The sequence below is a fragment of the Pleurodeles waltl genome, chromosome 12, assembly GCF_031143425.1.
Source record: "Pleurodeles waltl isolate 20211129_DDA chromosome 12, aPleWal1.hap1.20221129, whole genome shotgun sequence".
NCBI lineage: Eukaryota > Metazoa > Chordata > Amphibia > Caudata > Salamandridae > Pleurodeles > Pleurodeles waltl.
The window spans coordinates 679,267,889-679,294,181 of record NC_090451.1 but is presented as its reverse complement, the minus strand read 5'-3'; the positions used below and the strand labels follow the sequence as shown (position 1 = coordinate 679,294,181).

At 41.7% G+C, this 26,293-nt stretch overlaps 1 protein-coding gene across 1 annotated transcript in view; it reads right to left on the bottom strand.

Moving 5' to 3' along the window:
* Nucleotides 1-26,293, bottom strand: part of LOC138267250 (extracellular calcium-sensing receptor-like) — a 31,687-nt gene continuing 5,394 nt past the window's right edge. The window contains exons 3-6 of the mRNA XM_069216106.1: nucleotides 24,568-25,383; nucleotides 16,872-17,096; nucleotides 1,024-1,147; nucleotides 1-929 (exon numbers count right to left, since the gene is read on the bottom strand). Of these exons, the coding sequence (XP_069072207.1) occupies nucleotides 1-929; nucleotides 1,024-1,147; nucleotides 16,872-17,096; nucleotides 24,568-25,383 (2,094 nt within the window). The remainder of the gene's footprint in view (nucleotides 930-1,023; nucleotides 1,148-16,871; nucleotides 17,097-24,567; nucleotides 25,384-26,293) is intronic.

Sequence of the window (26,293 nt, the reverse complement as noted above, 5' to 3'; positions counted from 1 at the left end):
TTACAGCCCCTTTACCTTATTTCTCCTTCTTGCATCCCGTCCCATGAGGTATTCCTTTGTGTTCAGTTCTGATCTAAACATGATGATATAACATTTTGGGAAAAATATACAGGAGACTAAGGAAAAACTAGAAGACAAGATTGCAAAAATTTCCATTGCGATCATATACATTCCTCTTGTGCTGAGGTAGGCTGGAATAAATGAGAGCCAGACACTTAGGAATGCAAGCATGCTGAAGGTGATGTATTGAGCCTCATTGAAGCTGTCAGGGAGCTTTCTGGCTAGGAAGGCCACAATGAAACTGATGGAGGCCAGAAAACCAAGATATCCCAGCATGCACCAGAAAGCAGTAGGAGATCCCTCGTTACACTGCATCAGGATAATTCCAGGCTTAATGTCAATATTATATTCTGAAAAAGGAGGGGTCAAAACCAACCAGAAGACACAGAGCAGAATCTGAATAAGTGTGCTGACAGTGATGATTGTGTAGGACAACTGAGGTGCACCCCATTTCCTAAAGTCACTGTTTGGTTTTGTGGCATTAAAGGCAATGACCACCATTATGGTTTTGGCCAAGATACAAGAGATACAGATAGCAAATGTGATTCCAAAAGCTGGCTGGCGTAAGAGACATTTTTCTACTGTGGGATAACCAATTAATGCCAAGGAGCAGAGGAAGCACAAGGTCAGTGACATGAGCAAGATGTAGCTGAGATTAGAATTACTTGCTTTGATGATAGGGGTGTTCCTGTGATGAATGAAGAGTCCCAGAACGGCAAAAGGTATCACTGATAATGACATGCTGGTCACTGCTAAGGTCATACCAAAAGTTTCCGTGTAGGCAAGAAACTCTGTGACCTTTGGGATACATCTGTTCTGGTTATTATTGGGCCACTGATCCCAGGGGCATGGAATGCATTTAGTAGAATCTGAGAGATGAAAATAGTGAAAAATACATTAAAAGTATTTCCTTAACTACAGTATAACACTGGATCAAATGCCCTATTTTGCTTGTTCCCTTACCTGGTTGGTAAGAAATCTCTCCCTGTAGGCACTGGACACACTGGAAGCAACAGATTGGTTTTCCAGGTATGGGACCCTTTCTGAATCCAGTGGGGCAACTGGGACTGCATACTGAGACAGGGATCTAGAAGGAGAAAACAGATCACTTGAGCTTAGAGTTAAATTTTGAACCTTGTGTATTCAATTGAACATTGTGGATATAATTAGGAACTCACATCATTGTATTTCGCAGCACCGTCTTCTACAGCAAGTAGCATCACTGGATTCCCCCAAAACACATTTTTACTACACAGACAAGAAGACCTCATTTCCCAGTATCTGCTTCCACAGGAAGTGATGTCACTTCCGTTCCCTGTATTTATCCCTACTGAAAGTAACATGAAGGCTGTTCCCCGTATCCATCTATAACAGTAGCAACATCTCAGCATTGAAGATGAAACCAGATAAGCAACCGAATTTCAGCGGCATCTGTTTCTCTAAAAGAACTGACATCACTGTAGTTCCCAGCTTCCATCTCTGCCTACCTGAAACCATTTGCCTACTGCCTTCCTACCTTCAATTGCTCAATGCATCCCATCGCCCAACGTTCTCAAGTGAGGCATGTGCATATAACAACATCATCTGTTTGTACCTGTGAGGGCAAAGAGGGACCTTGGGGTAGAACCTTTCCTTCACTAGATCCCCAGCATGAGCATAACAGGTAAGATCTCATCATGTAGTACCAGTATCACTCACTACCCAGTCTTAAAATAACACCCAGATTGCATCATCACACAGACTCATCGTACACATCCACTAACCAGCATACTCTTGCCATCAAACTACCAAACACACACTAGAACATCTGCTCAATAATGCACGTTGTGCAGTACTCCATGTTCCACACATTGCAGATCTCATCACATATAAAACCCTTACTGCATTCCCCACCACATCCTCTCGCATCCTAGGCATAATTGTTACTACAGTCTAATTCTTCCACCATGCAGATCTCACACATAAGAAAGAAGGAGGCCTCACTGTCACCCCTAAGTCCTCCTGTTCCTGGAGCCTAGGCAAACTGGTACCACAGAACACCAGGGAGCTCCTTACGTGCCACCTCTTACTCTCTTCAACAGCCTGCTAACTTTGAACTGATCAACAGAATCTCCTAACAGAAAAGGGAATTTTTGAACCTCTTAATCACCTCACCCATCTGACATGGCCACACTCTCCTCCTCAATAACATAAACTCCCAGATACATTAGGCATGAAGAAACAGAGAAACACTCCTCAACCACACCAGCACAGTGAATGTGGTTTAGCATGTCACCCAACCAGCACAATGAAAGGCCAAGGGCTCAATATAATCTCTGCAAAATCACAGTGGCTGCTGGTAATTTTAGGAGGGAGGGGGGCGGGTGGGAATCACACTCACACTCATTCATTCACACATGCACGCACATCCATTCACAACACTCATCAACATTCAAACATTCACGCACGCACCAGACATTCATTTAAAAAACACACACACACTTACCTTCAGCTCGGAGGTCCCAAGAGGGTTGGGATTGCTGCCTTAGGTCAGCCAATGAGGGAAGGCAGCAGTCCCAACTTCGTCACAGAGTGGGATGGGGTCAGTGAGACTTCTGACCCCATCCCACTCTGTAACGAGGTGTCACTGATTGACACTTGCCCTGGACGCTACAGGGCTTAAACCTGAAGCACCCAGGTCGGAGTCAATGGGTAACGCTTCCCCTCATCACCTAAAGGCACCTTTGCTGAGCCGAGGAAGTCATGCACATAGGAGCTATGACTTCTTCAGCCCAGAAAAGTTCAGCTGAGGCAGCCAGGAGTCTGCACAAATTGTACATGTCTCGCTCGTGGCTGCCTGAGCTGAACATGAAGAGTGTTTGTCAGGTTGACCTTTGCTCAGCCTGACAGCCACTCTTCATGAGGGGCAAAAGGTGGGGGGGCGTGGCCTACCGCCCTAAAGGACGGGCCGCGGCTGCAAAATCACCAACCATCCCATGCAAACCTACCATGCCCGAGCCAGGGCCAACCAGTTTCCCATCCCCTTCACCTGCTCAGCATTCAATCAACATACTAAGGCCAACTTAAAAGAGAAAAAAACATCAGATCCTTCAAATACATTTATATCTGAAAACTGAAGCTTAAATTCATCTTTCACCCATCCACTTCCACATTCAGCATCAAAACCTTTCCAAAGAACTTTTCTTGGAAATCATTTGCAAGCCTATGCTTTAACTAAACCACACTAGTGTACGCTGAATCCTTCAGCTCCCTAGCAGTTCATAGGCCTCACCAACAAAGAATGCTCCATCTCACGTAGGTTAAAAAAAAAAGGAAGAAAATAAGAACCATCAACAACTCTCACTACTGAAGGCCCTTTGCTCACATGCCTACAACTAATCACATCACCCAATCAAGCACTATCTCAGCCTCTTGTATGGCCATCCAGTTATGCACTCAACAAACAGGTGTAATGCTGTCATTTTTTTAAAATTGAAGGAACAGAGAAGATCTAAAATCAGTAGACAACAGCCAACCTGCTTCTCCTCTGACAACCACTGTTCCACACTGCATCCCAAAAACCATCATGCTTAAACATCTGTATCTAGTGAACCACAGTGCTATTGTCATCTCCCTCAAAGCCACTGGCTCTGAAAATAAAATCTTATCCTCATGGTGGGAATGTTTTCAGGAATCCAAGGGCAATCAAGAGTAATAGGCCCAAGATTGTGTAAATCCTAGTGTTGTACCACTGGTGTCCTGGGGATTAGCCCTAATATTGAACCCAAATCTTAATACTACATTTGCATCTTTAGCACATGAACCCCAGGGTAGTATTGTCAAGCAGTCTATAGGGTACTTAGGGAGGTGAGGTGGGGGTGAAATACTCGGATGTCAACAAATATAAGATAGCTTCCAATAAATCACTGCCTAGTCGGCTTTTTAGTTGCACTGAAAGAAAAAACACTTTTAGTAGTATCATACAATATAGCAACTGTAGATAATTTGCAGAGGGCTTTTATCAAGGGGTACTAATTGGAATCCATGGTATCCCTCAGGACAGTCTCTGCCCTTTACATTCCCAGGGAGGGGGAAGGATCATTGGAGTTAATAATAGGGGTTACCCATACAATATGATTAGCTCAAGAGTGAATTGCACAGATCACCTTCCACTATTGCTATGGCTGCATCCCTCATTGGGGTTAATAACATCATAACTTTTCTGTCCTGGATGCCACTGACGCTTGTTGTCCTAATGAGTACTTCCACTCAGCAAATCTGACTTTCCCTAGATTCTCTTGATTCCTCTCATGGAACCACAGATGGTGGTCTGGTAATCCTTCAGTGTTCTGAAGCTTCTTGTTGGTTCTAGCACAGGGGATCTACTGGGCACAAGTTTATCTGTACCCTTGGTTGACAGTGGTATGCAGTTTTACTGCAGGGTCTCTTCAGAATCCCAGAATCTCGTCCTTGTGTAATGATGCAGGTCCTTCCGGTATGGGTTGTGGGAGTCTTCGGGTTTACCCATATCAGCTATTTCACAATCCCTCCACCACTAAGAAGCATCTTCCTCATGCAAGGGCACCTCCAGTGCCCCCTCCCACCCTGAGCAGGCAGACAGCTCTGTCCCTCAAAGCAGCATTTAGGTAGCCTCACCTGGCAGTCTTTGGTTGAATTCTCCAAGTAGCAGACCCTGAACCTGATATGGGGAGGTGCCAGAAGTCATCACCACCCTTGAGCTCAAAGATGTTTTTGTTCACCATTGGTATGGTAATCCTAAATACAGGAAAAGAGACCTTGGCACACTAGCTGGAACTTTCTTCCTCGTTTTTTACACTAAAGAGGCAGACCGAAAATGTGTTTTCTAATATTTCAGTTCTGAGACTGGTTCTTTGCTAGTCTCCCCTCAGACCGGTCAAGCAAAATTCCTTGTCAAAAGTGTAAGCAGCAAGGTGGGGGGGAACTAGGAGTCTCCAGTCTGTAAAAATCTAAAACAATAGCACAAAAGAAGTCAGGCTTTTCCACTCAGCTACCAGTGTTAGCTTGTGGATGCATCCCTCTCTGAGAACAATGGGCAAGAAGGAGGCTCTCTGTCTCCATTCCTTGACTATTCTTAGTCTAACCTACCAAAGGATCCTTGGAATGTTCTGATGCAGTCTTGCAATTCACATCTGATGCATTAATTCCCTCCAAACCTTATCCAGTACTGCCAGGTTTCAGTTTTGCAGACCCACAGGAACCCCCTGCTATCCTAAAATATTTGTGCTGAAGAACAAGATAGAACATATCAGCATACACAGATAAGGGGCAAGAATCAGAAAAAAGTAATGAGAGAGAGAGTATCCATGCCGGACCCTATTCTCTGAGGTTTAGACTGTTTCATGGGGCAGTACCTCACAGTCTGCATGTTATAATAATACAAAGATCTGACCAGCTGGAAGAAGAAAGGCATACGTAAGTAGAATATACCAGCCGAGCAGTAGGAATAAAATGCCAACTGAATGAAGATTTGCTGGTTCCAGCAGCAGATGGTGATATGATGATCTGGTGGCCAACCTAGAATTCGGTCCAGGCCCCTGGATGCTGCTGAACACTCAGAGGTAAGACTCTACGAGAAATGGGTCAAGCGACAACACAACCAACATTACAAGGAGATGCATTTTCTACATGGAACCTAGGGAACTGTAAAGAGTAAAACAATGTACAGTTAATCAAAACAAACTGGGCACAAACTGAAGTAATAACTGGAAAGCCAGTACAACCCTGGAACTTCTTGCCAGACATAAGACTAAATCCTACAATGTCTAAATAGAACTCTACCTCCTCAGGACCCAGAATTGCCCTGTAAGAAACTAGATTATTCTGAAGGGAGGGCAGCTGCCCACATCAAGGAATAATCGGGATAAACCTACAAAATCACTAAACGCCACAATGGGTATAGAAAGAGAAAACAGGCTTAACGCAGGGCAATGTGTAAAGTACTTGTGTAGTACTGAAACAGTAATGACGAAAAAATACCAAACAATAAAAACCCAGAACTACAAACTAAATTAGAAAAACACACCTTAATAAATGCCAAAGATCCAATTAGTTGAACTGGAGATTTTGTTTTAAGTTATAGATTGACATAGTGGCAAAAAGCATTAAGTGCAATTGATCTATAGTTGCGGTAATCTGGGTCCTTGGTGCAATTACAGGATGACTTTGATGGAGCATTGGTCATAAACACTAACCAGTTTCATCCAATCAAAGACTTCACTTTCTTGCCTAGTCATTTAACTCTTGAACAATCACAGACGTGCACCTCTAAAGTCCCCAAGGACCTCAGAGGGGGCATTTAGATTTTCACAGGGTGTCAGGCATCCAGTGCAGGTTCAGTTGCAACTGGTCAGTTGGGTATTTCCAGAAAAGGGCCTCTTGCAGCTTGTCCCCCTGTAGCCACACAGGAGGTCAGTAAACTGACCCTTGGAGTCCACGTCTTTGTCCTAGGTACAAAAGAGAGTAGTTGCAGTCCTTCAGGGTAACTCTCAGGTCGCAGACAACAGGTTGTGTCCTCTTCTGATCTTCTGCCAGTCCAGAGAGCATTCTGAAATGGGTGTCTAGAAGTGCCAAACATATGGCTGGCATCAGCTAGTAGGTGAAGGTCACTCCTGGGCAAACTCACCAGTGCCCTCCTATGTTCAGCACTAAACTCCAGTTTGAAGCAGGCTGTATTCCAACAACAAACCGAGAAACAGAATTTTGCTATGACAGAAGCAGGCTCCTCCAGCAATCAGCCACAGAATGCACAAGTGTTGTCTTGGAATAACATTCTCTCCTTTTCAACTGTGCCCCAAGTTTTATATGTGGTGCAACAGGGCTAACAATCAGGATTAGAAAGTGTGGAATACAGTGCTAAGCGTGGACATTGTAGGACTGAAACAAAAGAAAGAAGGTTTCTTGAAAACAACAATATAATCTGTTTTCAGTAAACATGAGCTTTATATGAAATAGGGGTACACTCATACTGTGTTGGTGCTGTACAAGAAGGGAAGGAAAGACCAAAAGGAGGCTTCACGAAATGGGTTTTGACTCAATTTCAGTCAGTTACACAGAGACATTTGAAAATTATTAATAACATGCCAAAACTGGGAATCATACATGATTAATTTATTCTTGCCATGTAATGTTTATTTACCTCCAGGAAAGTTTAAAGAGACTTCAACCCTGGTAACTGACCTGCAGATGGGTACTAGTTGATTCTGGCAGAAAATGCCAAATATTAGGCCAGAGTTAAGCAAAAAGCCTTGGTTACGCACCATAATGGCATGTGGTGATTAACTTATTAAGCCTCACCCCGATGCTTGACGGAAAGACACATAAAGAAGACAATGTCTGGGATGTTCCACACCTAAAAATGTAGAGTTCAGGATGTCAAAACTTGGAGACATACTAAGCATCCTGCTAACCATGCTTGCAATGTGACCACCTAATGGGCGAACACCGTCTAGCATACTGACAAAAACTAAGTTTAGCTCTGAAAATTGGCAGAGCCTGATTGACTATATTTTCATCAACCTAGAATCCCGACGCTTGGTCTCTGCCAAGAAGATTGAGAGAAGAATTGAAAGTGCCCATGATCCGTTAATAGTGAAAATGTATTTCCCAAAGTGTCATACTTTTTGTAGGAGGCACAATGTCATCTTGCACCCAATAACAATGCCCTCAAACCAAACAGGAAAAGCAGCACTTGAGCAAATAAATCTCTCAAACAAAATAAGCAAGAGCTCAGCTTTCAATCGGAGACTGAATATCAAATCCTAATTAGTCATAATTATTGTCAAAGGACAGAAGTGCCATTTGCTGTCTGGAGAGGCTCCTAAAATTCATGTTGACCTCTAGAACGCAGTTCTCAGCTGGATCTCAAGACACCCCAATTGGGTTCACATCTGCCAAGGATGTTTTGACATGGAAGGATAAGAACTTAAGGGGGCCCTTTCAAAGGTCCAAAGGGGCAGGCATAGCAACTTATAGGGGGAAGAGTGCTTAAAATTCTTGAGGAAAGAATATCAAAGCCTGCTTAAGCACAAAAAGGGATAGCTCCATCTGTACAGTGAAGATAATTGAATGAAAATTAAAAGAGAAAAATACAAGGAATTTTTGGGAGTTGTTTTGATGAGCTGCATGGGACCATCACCTCTGCTGAATGGGTAAAGCACTTCTCTGTGATTTACTTATAAGGCTAGGTCCCAAGACCTGGAGAAACAGGAGAATCAATCAAACGCTTGTACAGCAGAACAGTTTACCAGTACTGCAGACAAATCTCTTTTAGAGGAAGACTCCATAGAGTCCTCTCTGGAGGTCTCTAAGGAGGAAGTTTATAATCAAATTCTTTGCCAAAAACCATTGAAAGCTCTTAGGCTTGAGAGAAAATCTACAGATGTGTTTCATAACAACACGCAAATCTGGGGTCCTGTAATGCTGTGTGGGAACACAAGGAAATTCCTGCCTCTTGGAGATCGGCCATCATTGTTCCCCTGCACAAAAAGGGATCATGTATTGACCCAGTAAATAATCAAACAATTTTGCTGCTTGGTGGCACTAGAAAGATTTATGATAATAAACTTACAGTGAAGCTTGAGGCACATATTTAAAATCGACGGCATGGCTCCAGAGCAAATCCATCCTTACGACTATCTAGAGATCACAACTGATTATTGATAATCATACTCTGACCAAGTCACAGAAAACAAATCATCCTTGCAGCATGGAAGGTTAATAAACCTGGTCAATCATAGACCAACTGATATACATGCATGAGAGGCACCAGGGAATGCTGACTGAATTTGTTTCATGGTTTTAGAATGCACAGATTGCAAATGTCCACTTTTTTGTTGTCTTCCCATAATCTACAAACGGTATAGTAAAACAATTGTTTTTGCATGATATTGTTGGCGCCCTTTTTACACCTGCATGTCTTGCATCTAATGATACATTGCTCCAAATAACTAGAGCCAAGAGACTAGTTTACATTTCTGAAGCTGGGGCAGACATGACATTGCACATATTTTATGTTTCAATACACAAAGATTATGTTAGACAAAGGAACTGTCGCCCTGCCACCTCTTTCAAAAGATATTACATCAGACAAGGCAGGAATCTCATATGCTCATACCATCAGCTGGGCATAATTATTGTCAAAGAGTTAATGGTTTACCTGTCATTTTCCCAGGAGCTCTATGAGTGGACCCTGGTCTTAGATCCGGGAGAGGCAGAGAGTCTGATGACCTGTGACTTTTTTTTCCAAATAGCCCTGATCATTGATGTTTAAATAGTTTACTTGCATATATTAACACAAAGAGCTTATTTTTAAAGTTATTTTTTTTTTAAAGAAATGATGCTTTCATTGTATAGCATTTCAAAACTGAAACAATAAAGGATTGATTGATTGATTGATTGATTCAACAGTGTGGTTTCACAGGATGCCCACAGCCCCTACTCTGACTATTCTGTGGAATTCAGAGAAGTCATCTCTGGTCATTCAGGTCAGCCTATTTGTTTGCTACTGGGAAGCATTCTTCACCTTGTTCACACCTATTCTATGTTGAGCATTGGCTGCGACAAGCTGGACAGCTAGTTAGATTCCACGGACCTCAGGCAGGGAAAAGGTGTTTTTCTAAAAGTTATTTTTCCTTAATATTTATCAAAACTCTAAGTTTGTACTGGATTTGTAATAACGCTCGAAAATAGTGGTTTAATTATTTTCATTGCTGTTCCCTTTTCAACGTTAGCAGTATTAATATTTTTATCTGCACCCTGGTTTTCTACCTAGGAAAACCAGGTTGCAACACTGAAAAATAGATGAGTGGGCCATGTCACTGTAGAAACATGGTAAAATGAATTTTCTACAAGTCCCATTTTTAAATAACATGCGCTCCACCTTGATGGCTACAATGAGGTTTTCACATTTCAAAAAGGGGTATTTTAACAGGTCGCACTACAGTTTTAGGCTACATAGGGTAGGCCTGAAGCTATGTTTTCTTTGTCACACTAGTGGATGGCACAATAAGTACCACAGTCCACAGGTAACTTTTCATGCCTTGGGTGTGGTGTATAGACAGAGTATTGGAAACTAAAATATTGTGGCACAAAATATTGTGTCAAGAATGGAGGGCAAATTTATTGTGAAGGTAGGTTTCTATTGGTAAGGAATGTTTTGCTTTATATAACTCTACGTATATGTACCATGACAATATACATATCTTCAAGGTACAAAAGGTGGAGTTAAGAACAGTAAATCTATACCTACCATTTTTGGTATACATATTATAATTATTTATTTGTTCAATTATTTAAAATCATTGAAAAAGAAAATCTGCAAAAGGATCAATAGCCAACACAGCCATAAAGTTAACTAAAACCTTTTTCATGGAGCTCAATATATACACAAATGTAATAGAAATAAATACATTATTCATAAGCCTCCTGCATCAAGATATCATAACCACATAACTGATAGGTCTGATTAGTTGCCAATACCTATATATAAGATAACAGCACAGCTGGAAATTAAGTGCAACTACAATAAATATTTATCTGAGTGATCTGGTTAATCTAAATAACTATTTGGTCCCTTTATGTATATTTCCTGTACAACTAAAAATAAAGGGTGAATACAAATATTATTAATCATTAAGACTAAAAACTAAAAACACAGAGGTCCAAAAGGTTAAACCTAATGATGTTCAGGTATATAACTTTCCATGGCGTTTTCCTAAGGTTGTGACCACCCCGGGAGGTTCTTCTTGACCAAACCTTTCTAAAATGTTACATAAATTGGGTTGCGCCTGCATTTTTCATACTTATTTGTCAGTTAATACATGTCATAATGCCTGAAGGGTATATATTAACGAATCCATGCAATTGTAACCTATATTCAGGAAAGCTTGCAAAGTGTTAACATGCTCCACCCTAGTGGACTATCTCTCAGGACAATTCACAGAATGTGAATGACTTTTATTTTTATCCAACTTTCCAACTGCCATATTTAAGAATTTGATTAAGCTACAGATTAGTTGACAGTTTCTACCCTACTGGCAGTCAAAGGTTGCACTTTTTAACTGTATGAACTCCTAATCTGAGAAAACAATGATGTAGGAGGGTTCTTTAGAGCAGGAGCAAGTATGAACATAAGCATATTATGGGTTTCAAAGAATTGTTTTGGTAACCACAGCCTCTACAGTACTTACATATCCAATTCTTTATAGTTGGCCATACTTCATGGGATGCTGGGGAAGTCAATAAAAATCTCACCTCATATAATTAGTTCTTGTGACTTGTTTTAACCTCATCCCCTTGTGACTTCTGTTGCTTGTTTTGAAGTGATTTTAAACTCTCTGTAGCAAGTTCCCTCTTGCCACACTGCCTTCAGGTTCCAATAGTTTAAAACTCCTTTCAAATAGAATGATCCATATTGGGGATACTTTTTGGGGTTATTTATTTTTTTCGTTCCAGAAACATAGATCTTCAAGGTACCTATCTCTGAGTACTTCAGTCTGTAATAATACTTAAAAAAAAGCAGAATATATGTTGCCCTCAAGTTCACAAGATCACATTCTAATAGGAATTGTGGAGAGTGAGTACTGCTTGGGAGACCACACTTTACTCAAAGAGCAACAGACATTATCTTGTCTTAACCTAGATTCAGCTTCTCCCCATAACTTGGAGATCCATATGTTATTGCAGGTGTACATTTAGTTTTGATTTTCTCTGAAATCGCAGTGCCACAAGGGCTATACAGGTAAGCATGTAGTTTCTTCAAACTTATTTGCAAGTGTCTTGCATGGTTTCTCACTACAGCTAGGTGGACTGCAAATCTGAGCTTCTTGTCTTGTAAAACACCCAGAAATTGGTAAGCTTTACACCGGTCGATCTTCTCTTCACCGATTTTGCAAATAAATATGCTCCTTTTTCCATACTGAACTATTTTAGTGTTACCAAGATTTAATATAAGATCATTGTTAATGTTATAGCCAGCCACGAATAAAATATAGAGCAACTGGAGAATGATCCAGTAGCACAGTATCATCCACGTATTGTAATGCACAAATATGTACGGATTCTCATTTCAGGGGGAAATTCTTTAAACAGAGTTGGAACCATGTCTGCTGTATAGAAATTAAATGATAGGGGGCAAGAACACAATCCCTGTTTCAGCTCCCGATTCTTTTAAACCTTCTTTACGACTGTTCTCCCTGACCCTAGCTTCATTCTTTCCCCTGTGTCTTTATGTAACATTCTTAAACGTACCTATTTGCACTTACATTCTGGATATTTTGGTCCTCTATTGTTGACATGATATTCTGTCCAAACAATATTTTTGTTTCCTATATTCTGTCAGAGATCCCTTGGGTGTATTTCCACACTATATACTATGGCCCTATAGAAAGGTTAAATATATCAACTAGGAATTAGACAATTTCTCTATGTTGTAGGGTGTCAGACTACACACAGTGGGAAATGGACAGCAGTGACCCAGGGTGCACACTCTGATAACCAGTGATAGGTACAGCAAAAGGCGTTAAATCAATGGTGAACATGCAAAAAAGTGGATTTCCTACAGGCCCCAAATCCAGGAAGTGCGTATAAGATTTACAAATAGTAGTCTAGTGTTCCCTCCTCAGCTTCTGTCGACCCCCTCCTCCAGCTCTCTTGAGTCAGTCATCTAGCTTGAATCCGTACAAGATCCACTAGGCTAGTTACAAAATGGAACCAAGTTTAGCCTACCATACATGCTCTATGCAGTCCACCTGTGCCTGCTTCAGAGTACATATTAGAAATGGGATCACTGCCACCTCTGTCAGTCCTCTAAAGCACGCTGAGCTGACAGTAGTCATGTTCGGCACAGAGGTCACACATGGTGTGCCTATGGACCTCAGGTGTCTGCTCTGTGCCTATCCATGTCACAGAAATTACCTCCGGTGCACACATGAACATTGTTGGGTCAAAATGTTACTGTTTGCATTGGGGAACTCGAAGCAGTGTGCAAATTATCCTAAGCCATGCTGAGAACCTTTACAATTCAAATATGTATCCTTGGTCAAAGGCCTGTCTGATCATATCAGTGCCAACCAACTCCTGTATGACTACCTGTTAAGCTTACGATCAAGCTGCAGAACAGAGATAATTATCTAGATGACACCCACCTGACCAAAGATAAGAATAACCCCCTTCCGATAATACTGGACCTCTCAACGGACTTCAACACCATTTATCACCTCACTGTGCTTGAGACTCTAAAGTTTCAAATTGGTTTTATTGGAACTCTTCATCACTAGTTCACCTCCTTCTAGTCCAACCAAAACCAGTTTGCTCACAGGCGCATCTCCCGATGATCTTGCACAGACTCTCCGGGTACCATTCTGTCCTCTGACTTTAACTTTTCCCTGGATTCTACTCCCAGAGAGAATTAAAATTCATCAATGATACACACCTCTACTTGAAAGCCTTTTCCATTCCAAACCCTCAGCACCTCAAACACTGCCTGTGCCTCATCCACACACAGCTGTCCATTGCCCTTCTGAAGCTCCACACCACAAAACGGAATTTCTAATACTCGCCAGGATCAAAGACAACTAGTCCAAACATGGCTGAATGACATGAACCAGAGCTTATCTGAACTCCAATTTTTAATGAATGAGAAGTTACTCAGATCAGATTCAGTTTGTACATTGACATTATCCTTAAGGACTCCTAACTCCAAGATAACCTAGATATCTTGCCTACTAGTGCCTATGTCTACCAAAGAAAGTGAGACTGTTCCTCCCAATTGGGTACTTCAGAACTGCAGTTCATCCCATTGTACTCTTGCTTTAGGAAGGACCTGAAGAAATATAACCAGGTCTCCCCTCTGGCTTTCATTGTCAGCCCACACCACCTTCAAAACCAGCTTCACCATTTGAATAGTTATCATGAAAAGAACCCCTGCCTGTCTGACTGACAAACTCATCACATTCAATGACTTCCGGCACAACCACAGTCACATTGGAAATTAAGTGCTAAAAATGAAATACAAGACAACATGCCTTTTTGATTTACAGACACGAGATTCAGAATTACATCCCTGCATTGCTTAATTGTGGTCAATGGTTGCAGGTGGGGCCCACCAGCACTATTTTTCTGGGACCAGGACGTATTTGAAATGAAAGAGGAAGTAAAAGATGATAAAACAGTGCAGCCGCACCGGGTGCTGACCTGTATTGGGGACACTGACAGCAGGGGGGCGCTGCTTTTAGCAATAACTTAGAAACTTAAAAGCACCTCCTGAAAAGTTCCTTTTACTTCCAGCCTTCAGGAAGCAACTAAAATGTCAAGATACCTCTTGTGATTAATGTTCATGCTAGAGAGAGAGATGGGAGTTTTGTCAAATGTCAGCTTTGACTCGCAATAAAGTAGGGAAGAGGGTTAATATGCCTGCTGCAAAGAACACAACTATATTTTATGTGGATAGCTGAGTGAATTGGTAAAGCCATCCTTTACAAGCGCTTTTAAAACAAATGGAAAGGGGGTCTATGGAGAGATGAGGGGCACATTTGCCGGGTGGTAGTGAGGGAATCTGAGAAGGTGGTCATGGGGTGGGAGAGCCAAAAAGACTGGCGCCACTAACACTAAAGCCAGCCATGAGGATGTTAAAACAGTGTTATACAGCAGAAGAGGGAGCACTGGTGGATGAAAGAGGTGGGAGGTGGAACATTACATTTGACAACATTGTCAGTGGTCCCAGAAAACGATGGGCCCTGGTACTTGTTCTTTCACAGATTAGGCACTGAATCCCTGTATCCATCAGGACCATCCCCAAACATTACCAACCCTAATTTAGGTAAGGGCTGAATAGACAACTCTTTAAAGAACACAACATCATAAAAAGTAACAGCACACTTTCATTTTTAGAGGCCAGATCCACCTTCCATCACTCATTGACTGCATCATTGTCTTTGATCCTGTAGAGTGCATCACTGCCTTTTGGCTCAGTTTGTACTATCAAAATACGACACACATACTTACAAGTCTGCTTATTTGATAAAGAGCAGCAACGTTTCAACTCAAGTACCTTAGACTGTTGTGCCTTTCTTTAAACAACATAGAGATGCCTTTTTACCTCTTTATTAAAATAAAGTCGTATTGTTTTATATCTACAAGGTCATTACAAAAAGGTATACATGGAGGATTCAAGTATTTGTACCACATACTTGGCATCACAATGATACATATATCAGCATTTTTGCTTTTTGCAAAACAACAGGATTGTTTGTGTCAGTCAAATAGTTTTAGATCCTTGAACCTTGTGAGTGGTGTGTAATATAATCTCCCTCAAATAGTGTATCAGACATGTATTGCAATTTTTTATGTCGTCAGGATGCCTCTAATTGTTTCTTACCATCATCATCCACATTTCTTTGGCAAGCGACTATTTGTGCTCATCTTTTTCACAGTTTTAGAGTGATTGTAGCAAATGTATCATTGTCCTCCATTTAACCATTAATAGTAATTATGCCACAAATTTATAATGATTCTTACCCTTTTTTAGGTTTTGGGTGTAAAACTAATATACAAAAGTGCCTATAATCTTACACCAGACGATCACTCTAGATGTTATTGCATGCTAAAATACCTAGTTCTTATTCAAACATAAAATCTGGCTCATGCCTGATTTTTATGGAGCGAGTGGGCATCGATTGTAGCACATTTGAAAATTAAGCTGCTTTAGCGTAGTTGTTAACATTTGATGGAACACAAGTGTAGCACATTTGATAGCTTTGCACTGTAAATGGATCTGCCGCTGAAAAATTGACTCTTGAGCAATGCATCCTAACTCCAGCTCCTTAAATTAGGTTGAAGTGCATGGATTACACCCTGTCCAGGGTCACTCCCATAAACAAGCTTACCAAATTTGTTAACTTCTACCTCCACTCACTGACAAAGATGAAACCCTTGATGTCCACCAGAAAATAAAGATGGCAGCTCATGCTGTGCTCATTGCTTGTTTAAGTCTAGCAATGCTGTCTTGGCAGGCATTCCCCAGCCATCCTTGGCTCCAGTGAAATCTGTCAACCATTCTACAACAAGATTTATTGCAGCTCGAAGAGACTTTTGAACATACACTGGTTCTCACTCAACAAAAAAATCTAATTTAAAGTTTAGTGCCTCGCTCATACAATTATCCACCAGTAAATAAAACTAACCTCTTGTCCGTTTCCCAAAGGTTGACCTGGTTTGATGAGCAAAAGCTCCTAACATTATTAAATCCCAAGCATTAAAACATTTGTTCCCAGGGATTGCTGTGAATCTTCTCTCTTGCCTCTCTTCTAAGACCTGAACTCACCCTTTTTAAAAAAATAAATCTCTTCCAATTACATGTAGGCTAATCCAAAACCTTCATCAATCTGAACTCTTTGTTTAAAAGTGTTTTCCTTATTGCTGCATTACTTCATGCGATTTAAACATTTGTCTCTCATTAATTTCTACTGTTATTCATTATAGTGTAAAACATGCTAACAACATTTGGTGCAGCTGCACTATAGAAGCATGTTAAATGAAACATGTTTCCTTAATTGTTGAGATGGGTGCATGATATAGGGTTGGAAGGACCTCTCTACTTCATATTCAAAACTTTCTGCACTTTCATACCAAATATTGTATTAGCTCGAGTCGCTTCATTTGAGTTTGTTATGTTTGCTTTGACTATGCAACTGAATTAGACATGTATCATGTAACATGCTTTTCCTTATACATAGCATTGAATAGAATTAGTATTGAATCAAATAGGTCCCTACCTAAAAGTTGACATGTCTTACCTGTGTCTTCCCAGCAGCCCATTTGACAGTGCTACCATTGATCAAAAAAGTCTTCCCTAGAGGAGCGCTGGCATCATAGCTGCCCACCTTCACATGCTTCATGATGGTCTCAGGATCCCGGTGCCAGTTTACAATGTCATAGAGTGCTGGGGGGTTGCCAGATCTGTCAAAGAACGTCTCAGTCACTTCACTACGCAAGCGCACCTTCTTGATGTAGTAAAGAAGCTAGAGGAAGAGAGATATTGTAGAAGATGTAAGAAACATTCTGCATTGATCTGAGTATGTATGTATGTATGTACATGATCAAGTCAAAGTAAACTTTATTTCGGTAACTAGTACCATAAACGCACAAAACGTTGACATAAAAAACACCACATGTCATATACATAAAAACACCACATTTCATATACATAAAATAGATTAAAATGAAATAAAATCCATACAATAATAAATACCACTGAGCCCAAGTCCTAAGACATGAAATTTGCATAAAAAAGACTCTAGCACCATACACATAAGACAATGATATTAAAAGTTATGGATCAGTGCAAAGCGTAATAGATTTTTTTCAGACGTCAATGCGAAACACAGTACTAGAGAAAACGCAGTAAGCAGTTTCCCAAATAGTTTACGTACTTGATTGCAAAAGTTCACAGTTAGAGCCACAGATTCAACATAATCAGTGCAAAGCTTCTTTTGCCCAAATGCAATGAAAACAATAATTTGTTGCCACAAGAGATACAGTTATCATGTAACCACCAGCTGCATCGTTACCTTTTTTAACATTAGGCAAAGATCATAATTTTGTGACAAGAGCCACAAAAACTAAAACAATACCCCACTCCCAGGCCCTCCTCATTAAGAATACACAACTGCACAGTGGTATTATGAATACATGCACTAATTAACAATTCATTTCATGGGAATGGGCTAAACCACGTTCATCATCATAAAAGCAGCCTGCAATTACATGAAGCTACACATATAAGGCAGTTTCACATAAGTGAAGATAACATTTTTGCTCTATCGGTCCACATAACTCCAAGAAATTTAGCGACAGCAGTAACCAAGACATGGTGGCTGTCTGACCTGAGAATTCGAAGAGCTATATCGTTCCTGTGTATGACCAGCAGTCTACAGGCAGGAGCAAGCCAGTTCCTGTGAGGAACTGCATAAGCAGGACAGGCAAATAATACATGGGGCAAGTTTTTAATAGGGGCATTTCAAGCTGGGCAGCCAGTAGTCCCATTGGATGACCAACTACTAGTGAATGATCTTAATGGTAGGGTTCCTACACAAAGCTGAAAATACAGCTTCTTGTCCTTAGGGGTCACAATTATATCCCAAAATGTTGCATATCTACGCACATCTTTCAAATCAAGGAAAGCAGGAGAATAAATAGCTACATGCACCTCCTCACAAGCTACCATCCTTCAATACCTATTTTTAAAATCAAGCTTTGAAGGAAAGGCAGCAGTGGCTAGGCAATCCCAGAGCTCGCACCAGCCAAGCAAATAAAGAGATACCTAAACATATCTAAACCAAGGGACACTAAGAGAGAAGTAAGCATCAATTACTGCCTGAATGGGCTGCAGTATACGAGGCAAGCTCTGGAGTAGTCCAGAGCCGTCTCCAGTACAAGAGAGGATGCAAGCAGGCTTTGGGGCCTATTCCCTTGATACCCAGATCCTTAAAGAGAGGGAACAACAGGGTGCTCGTTGGAAGAGAAACAAGTTTCTTCAAAAAGGTATTTTCAACTGTAGGTGTTTCTTGAGCTTTAACATAACCCCATAGCTCTGCATCATAAAGTGCAGTACTAACAGCCTTAGTCTCATAGATCTGAAGTATCGGGTGAAGTGGTTTAATATATGAGGCACCAAAGTAGAGTACTATCTTCCCTTTGAATGATCTGTGCGGGCTAAACGTCATCAGTTTAGTTTTAGAGGTATTAATCCCCAGTCCCTGAGAGAGACAGAACTCCTTAAATCACTTTAGGAGTTTCTGTAAACCACTCGGGGTTTGGAGATTAGAAGGGTGTCGTCTGCAAACCACAATACAGAGACTTTACAGGCACCTCAGATGGTGCATCTGCCTCCACTTTGGCTAAAAGGGGGACTATATCATTGATAAACAATGGGAATAAAGTTGGAGCAAGGACACATCCTTGTCGTACTCCCCTTTGCACTGGGATTTTGTCAGTTAGCTACCCCCCCTGATCACCCTACCTACCATGTGTAGAAGTGTCCTCATGAAGACAAACTAGTAAGGAATGAATGTAGGGAGGCATTACCATGTCAGAGAGAACTTCCCACAACTTTTTGCGAGGTACTAAATCAAACACAGATTTAAAATCTGCAAAAAGCAACATAAAGATTTCCTTTTCCAATTAAGACAGTTTTCCACTATGGAAGCAGGAATCTAAAAACTTGAGCAATAGTAGACATTTTTATGCGAAAACCGGCTTGCAGTGGACTAAGAATATCATGTTCAAATATCCAATCCCGGATCTTCTCCAAGAGGCAGTGGCAGAAAAGTTTCTACACACAATCTAATAAACTGATAGGCCTATAGGTACAGGGCAAGGATCTATCACCCTTTTAATAGATGGGTAAAACAACGACCCCTCCTCCACTAATCGGGAATTGGTGCCCCCGCCCCTATAGCATTAGATATGATAAGAATATATCTGGATCAGGCATCTATATCAGTCAAAAACAAGTCAGCTGGGACGCCAACCTGTCCTGACGCCCACCTGTCCTGACGCCCTACCATGCTTAAGTGTGCCTAATGAGTGCACGACATCAGAAAGAGTGAAGAAATGTAAAGTTGGAAGATTGGGCGCCTGGTCAGTAATAGCAGGGAGATACCAGTTCTGCTCATATATCATACTAGAATAATCAGCAGAGTATAATTGACTAAAATGGTCAATCCACTCTGATGGAGCAATGTTTGTTTTTACGCGCAATGCACCATTATTAGGGCCTCGCGCAGCCAAGGACCAAAATTTTGCACAATCCTTATAAGATGCAGCTTCATTTAGTGCAGGACACCATTGCTCCTCCTGCATACATTTGGATTTACGGATAGCAGCTTGTAAGACTTCCTAGGTATGTGAGTAGAGGCTATGTCTTTAGTTTTAATAGCTTTAACAAGTAATTTATTTGAAGCCCGACAATCAATTGCGCATTATTAACTGTGGAGCCTGTCTCTAAGTGCTCCAACCAAGACCTTCGAAAAATGTTAAAAGAACTTAAAATATCAGGCTGGGCTGCTAGCTGGTGCTACTTCAAATGTCTTTTGGCGTTAGCCATACTGATGTCTGTAAACAGTATAGTGGGAATGCAAAGCATGAACAATTGGTTACATACGGCAAGCATTTGGACAGAAAGGAGGTTATGATCGCTCTCTATCCTCTCAGTAACTATCATGTCAACGACTATAGACCACAATCTCAAATCAACTAAGCAGTAATCAATTCTGCTTGTATGATTAATTTTATTGTATGTATGACAGCCCTTAGCATCTAATTTGGTTCTGCTATTTAGTGCTCGAAGGCCAAATTCCATAGTCAAGGTTTTTTTCACTGCACAGCGACTTGCGACCATTTGTTGATGGGAGAGATGTCTAAAGAAGGAACAGACCATACCCGATCCTCCTCATACGTGGAGCCGAGATGGTCCTAGTCTAAAGGTTCAAAAGTAACACTGAAGTCACCTGCTACAATGATTTTAAAATACCGAGGGCACTGTCTAAGAAAAGCTTCCAACACGAGGAAGGTACCGGAGACCAGGCCCCCCAAACCCCCCTTGCCTAAATGGTGATAATGATTACTCCAGACTTTGGCCCAAATGATAACTGGATAACGAGTAGGTCAGGAGAGTCAATGAATAATTGTGACATATGAGAGTTTAATGTTGTTCTAACCCATGTAATTAAACCACCAGAAGGTCTACCTCTCCTGCTAGAGAGTGCTGGAATATAGAAATTCAGAAAACCAGACCGAAAAAGCAGATCCACTGCCCATGTTTCCTGGAAAAGGCAGATATCATAACACTCAATAAATTGATTAAAAGCTGGCAAGGAGGCAGTAAATCTTAAACTTGCTTCATTCCAAGAGACAAGACATACCCCATCATTATGAGATGCCGGGTGCAACATGGATGTAATAGTGGCACCACTGACTAAAGAATTAATTACCTGGTTTTGAGATGCATGGCAAGAGCTGTCAGAGGTGGAGGGACTAAAAGACTCAGGTACAAGAATAGAGGCAGCACTAGTGCCTGGACCAACTACATCATACAAAAAAGGAACCAAAAATAAATTAGCTGAAGGGATCTCAGATGGTACACTGAGTCAGTCATTATCGTTTAGGCCTGATGAACTACCGCCTGGGTAAGGGATAAGTCGACCATTATGGTGTGTAGAGAACGTAGGGTATTTAAACTGAATACGCAAGCACCTTGGTGGGCATGTTCTAGTATCTAGAGCCACCAAATGATCTGCCATACCCTTGACCCTGAATGTCAACTCAATTGTCTCATAAAGTGTAGCAGGATCTGGCTCCTGACTGCCCTAATTATGTCCTCATGGATCACAGAATGACAACCTCTCACTTGACGTATCCAATGAATCACCTTGTTTTTAATGGCTTCTCCGCCCTCCCTATCCGCAGCAGGATGTAGCTTAGGTACATTGACCAGCAAGACAGAATTGGTAGATTTGGGCCTGTCAGCACCAAAGTCTCACGCGCAATTGGAGATACCATTATCCACAGGCCTAGAAGGTTGAGAATAGACTCTTAGGGCCAGATGTAGGAAGAAAACATTTTGCGAGGTGCAAATTGCGAGTACTAGCGACTCGCCATTTGCACCTCGCAAAATGTTATGCAGAAAGGTGTCTCAGACACCTTCTGCGACTCGCTATGGGGTCGCAAAGACCCACCTCATATATATTTATGAGGTGGGTCGCAGTTTGCGACCCCATAGCGAGTCTAGGCACTGACAGGGATGGTGGGCTGCTGGGGACAGCAGACCACCATGTCCGTGACTGCTTTGAAATAAAGCAGTTTTTTTTTTCTCTTTGTAGCCCGTTTTCCTTAAAGGAAAACGAGCTGCAAATAGAAAAAATACCGAAACCTTTTTGTTTCGGTTTTTTTCAGAGTAGGCTACTGTTTGCCTAGTTTGTGCAGGAGTTTCAGGGTGTGATCCATCAAGTGGAACGTAGAAAAAAAGGGGAGTTTCCAAAACATGTCTCCCCCATTCATTTTAAGAACTTTAGGCACTGCTACAACCCAAACTGCTGAACAGATTTACACCATATTTGAGAGAAATCTAGATCTTGCTCAAGAAAGACCGCTTTATTGACTTGGTGTAAATCTGTTCAGTAGTGTTGGAGCAATTAATGTTAAACAAAATGTATATTTGACGCTGCAGAAGTTCCAAGGGACTGACAGATCTCATTGTGAGATCCAATTCACGGCCAGCACATGAAAAGGGATGTGGCAGCAGCCATATTGAGGCTTGGCACCTAGGGCCTGATTACAAGTGTGGAGGTCCTCAGACTGCCACACTTGTGGTGACTGTCATACCTGCGCAGTTGCTGCTGTCTGACCGCCACTTTAGGAGGTTGGCGGGCAGCCCCACTAATCTACTGCCGTCTCCGCTTAGATCTTTGATCCCAATGGGCTGACGGTGGCGGAGGTCAGAATCAGCCAGGGTGGTGCTGAAGTCAGGGCTACCCTGCTGATTACGACCTGTTTCTCTGACAGCCTTTTCATTGTTGTTTTTACCATCATGAAAATGCTGGTGAAGAACAGGTGCAGGGGCACATAGGGGGCCCCCTGCACTGCCTATGCGCTTGGCATGGGTAGTGCAGGAGTCCCCCTGCCCAGCACCCTCGCAATGCTCATTGTCAGAAAGTGAGCACGGCAAGGGTGCTGGTGCACCCTGTGGGTAGCAATGCTGCTACCACTTTCCTGCTGGGATGTCAGGCGGAAACCTTGGTTTCTGCCTGTCAGCCCAGCGGGAAAGTGGTGATGGGCCTGGCGGTGAGGTAGCAAGTATGGCGGCAGCCTCCCCATCGGAAGATTGGCAGACAGGTCATCCTGTCCACCGAACGCGAAATCAGGCCCTTAGTCCCAAGTCCTAGAAAAAAGTTTTTAAAAACCCTAAGGGTGCAGTATGGGGATACCCTGACCTCCTAGGCCCAAAAACATTGTTTTTAAAATGTTGCTGCAACAAACCTGTTGTAAAATTTAAAAAAATTGGCAAGAGGTGGGCAGGGCCTGGGGGGGTGCATATATAATTTAGGGGGTGGGGGCATGTGGACCTCTTCCCCAAGCCTCTGAGAGGCCCCGGGGACCCCATCCTCCAGGGCATCGTTTTAGTTAAAGGAAGACAGGCCCATATCCCATGTCCCTGAGCAAGAAAAGGTCCCGGGACCAAGGACACCACATGGGAAGGGGTCCCTTCCCAGAGCTATACAATTCCACTGGAGGCCCCATCCCACAACACCAGCTAGGGATGTTGTCCAGGGAGCTCTCTCCCTGGACTCCATCAATTTCCCTGCCCGAGAGTTAGACGAGGTGCTGGTACCCAGGGCTGAATATGGTCCATTATATCCTATGGAACTTGTAATACAGCGGATGGGATATCCATCACGTTTGTGATGGAGTATTCCCCTCCGCCAAACTCATAATGAGGCCCTTAGTGCTATTTTCTCTACCACACTTTTTTAGATTTTGAAGAACAGAGGGACTGCTTCAGCTCTCCAACCCTCCCCACTTTAATTTAAGAGCTGAAGAGAACTGTTAATGCAGCATATATTTCCGAGTTGCCTGGGAAAGGTAAACAATTTCTACAAATAAGTTAACGAAAATGTACAGACCAACAAGAGACAGCAGACATTGATCACATGGTGTGGATCTTTAGAACTGGCAGCTCAAACAGCATGTTCCCTGAATGCTCAATACATGTAACGCACTGTAGTTAAAGGTGACTTATTATGGTAAAATTGTACTTATTTGTAACAAACAAAAATAATTTGGTGCATCTCAGTTTATTACAACTCAGGCTCATTTGATAACTCTCAGAAGCATGACAGCTTAAGCAGATCCAGCAAAAAAGCATTGGTACATCACATGCATCACATGCTGGTCTCGGCAGTGGGTGCTCTACACACTGAGCAATTTAAAAATAACTATATTTTGTAACTTGTTTGTTATACCTAGATTTCTGCAACAAATTAATGAACCCATTCGATAGTCTTCTAGAACTAAAATGTATGACTTTGAGCTATTGTACCAGTATTTGAAAGTGAGACATGCTAAATAGATACAGAACGAGAGAGAGGGGCCTTTATTCCTGTGTGCTTTGTTAGCAGCTGACCACTTGGCCAGCAGATTTAGCTATTTAAATACTTCAGTGAATTACTGTGGAGATCTGTGGACAAGGTTTCAAGTTGACTATGGCCATAAGAGAGAGACACACGTCAGACCTAGAAAGAGAAAGAGTATGGTGATCGCTGACAATAGTACATAGTAACAACGGTGGGTGAGGGATCGCCAGCTACTGAATCAGTCCAGAGTGTCAGTCAGTGCTTGACAATATGTGCTTTCACTTTTAGGTTACAGTTGTTTGCCCCTTTTTTCTTATCATTCATTTTGGGTGTTTGAACATTCAGCAGAAAATCAACTTACCTGCCATGGATGAAAAGCTGAGATGTTTGCACAAGTGTTTTGAAGGAAAGGCCCTCCACCTTCCAAGCAGGTCCTTAGATCCTGTAAAGCCAAAGCAGTGGCATAAACAGCTTTGTAGATATTGTAAGTTAGTCTAAAGTCGATGATGCTGTTGAGGGGACGACTGTCCAGTCTTTCAGCACCAGTGCATTTCTTTGTTTTGTTGTCCCGGGTCAGGAGATTGTCCATCCACTGGCAGCTAAAGGCTTCTTCCCAGAACCTTCTCACAAAAGTATCCCCAGGAGTTGCTGCAGGGTGGATTCCTGTGAAATACTCCTGAAAGCCTCCTATCTCTCCACTGTGGATTGCAAACCCAATGGTGCCTGGCAGGATGTCAGAATATTTCTCAAAAGGGGCAAGAACAGAGGTTGACCAGGCTTCGCTGGCAATCCAGATCTTTCCTGTAATATTCAGCCTTATCATCTCATTCAAGACAGGAATCAGGTAAGCAATAGAAGAAAAGATGACAACAGCATTGGCTTTTGAGTTTTTGATAACTTGGGCAATATGAAGAGCATTCTTGTCTGCTCGGCTTATTGGTATGTTCTCATTGAAAGCCACACAAGCTCCAGCCTTGATAAGCTCTTGCTGTATTATTTGACTGCCCACTTGTCCATATTCATCATCTGATGCCACAATACCAACCCATATCCATCCGAAGTGTATCACTAACTGGGCCAGACCACGTGACTGGAAGTCATCACTTGGAATAGTGCGGAAAAAGGAAGGGTACTGGACTCGGTCACTCAGGAGTGGACTTGATGAAGCATAACTGATCTTTTGCAAAATAAAAACAGACATGTGTTACCATATGGCAATTTCAGTTCAAAATACTTTCAAATGGTGAGCTGTATTCTACACGCCCCAAATAGTTTTTGTACCTTTGGTTTGCTATCAGTTTCTTCTACTGATTGTGTTGTTAAGTATTTCATGTATATTGCCTAAATTACTTTAAATACACTTGCATACCACTATGATAAAATAAACAAACTTATATTCGCTTGTAAAGTCTACAGTTGGGTGAATCATTAGCAACTCACATAAGTATATTCATTTAAATTGCAGTTTATATTTTACAACTATTCAGAGAGAAAAGCCCAGAGAGTTTTTTTCCTGCTTATCAGGGCTACCAATTGTATTCCCTACTCAGGACTTATAGAGAAATATGCATTGTGTTGAACTCTACCCATGCTCCAAAAAAGCTACCTGGTTTTTTATTTATTAGAATGAGACAGTTGAGCAACCTTTTTATAGTCTGGTTTTGGATTTTCCACACTCCTCAAGACGCCTATAAGTTTATAGAAGGAAATATCCTATTGATATGCTTATGAGCTAATTCCCTGTGGGACACTGTTAGGAATTACTTGTTGCCTGTTGGTTTCTTAAGTGGATGAGATTGCACACTTGTGCATTATGCTTTTCCCTTGTTTGGTCATACATTTAGAGTATATTTTTTACAAATCTTTGACACAACTTTTCTATAGCAACTGTACCCCCAAACTTTACTTATTGTTCAACCAGTGATTCTCTACTACTCTTGTACAACACTCACGAAAATCAACTGGGAATTGTGTAAAGAACACTAGGAAAAAGAGAAAATTCTAGGCACCTGTCTGCTTTATGACCGAGAAAAGCATATTTGTCATACAGACACTTTACTTCCATTGTACCTTTGACAAGTAAATTT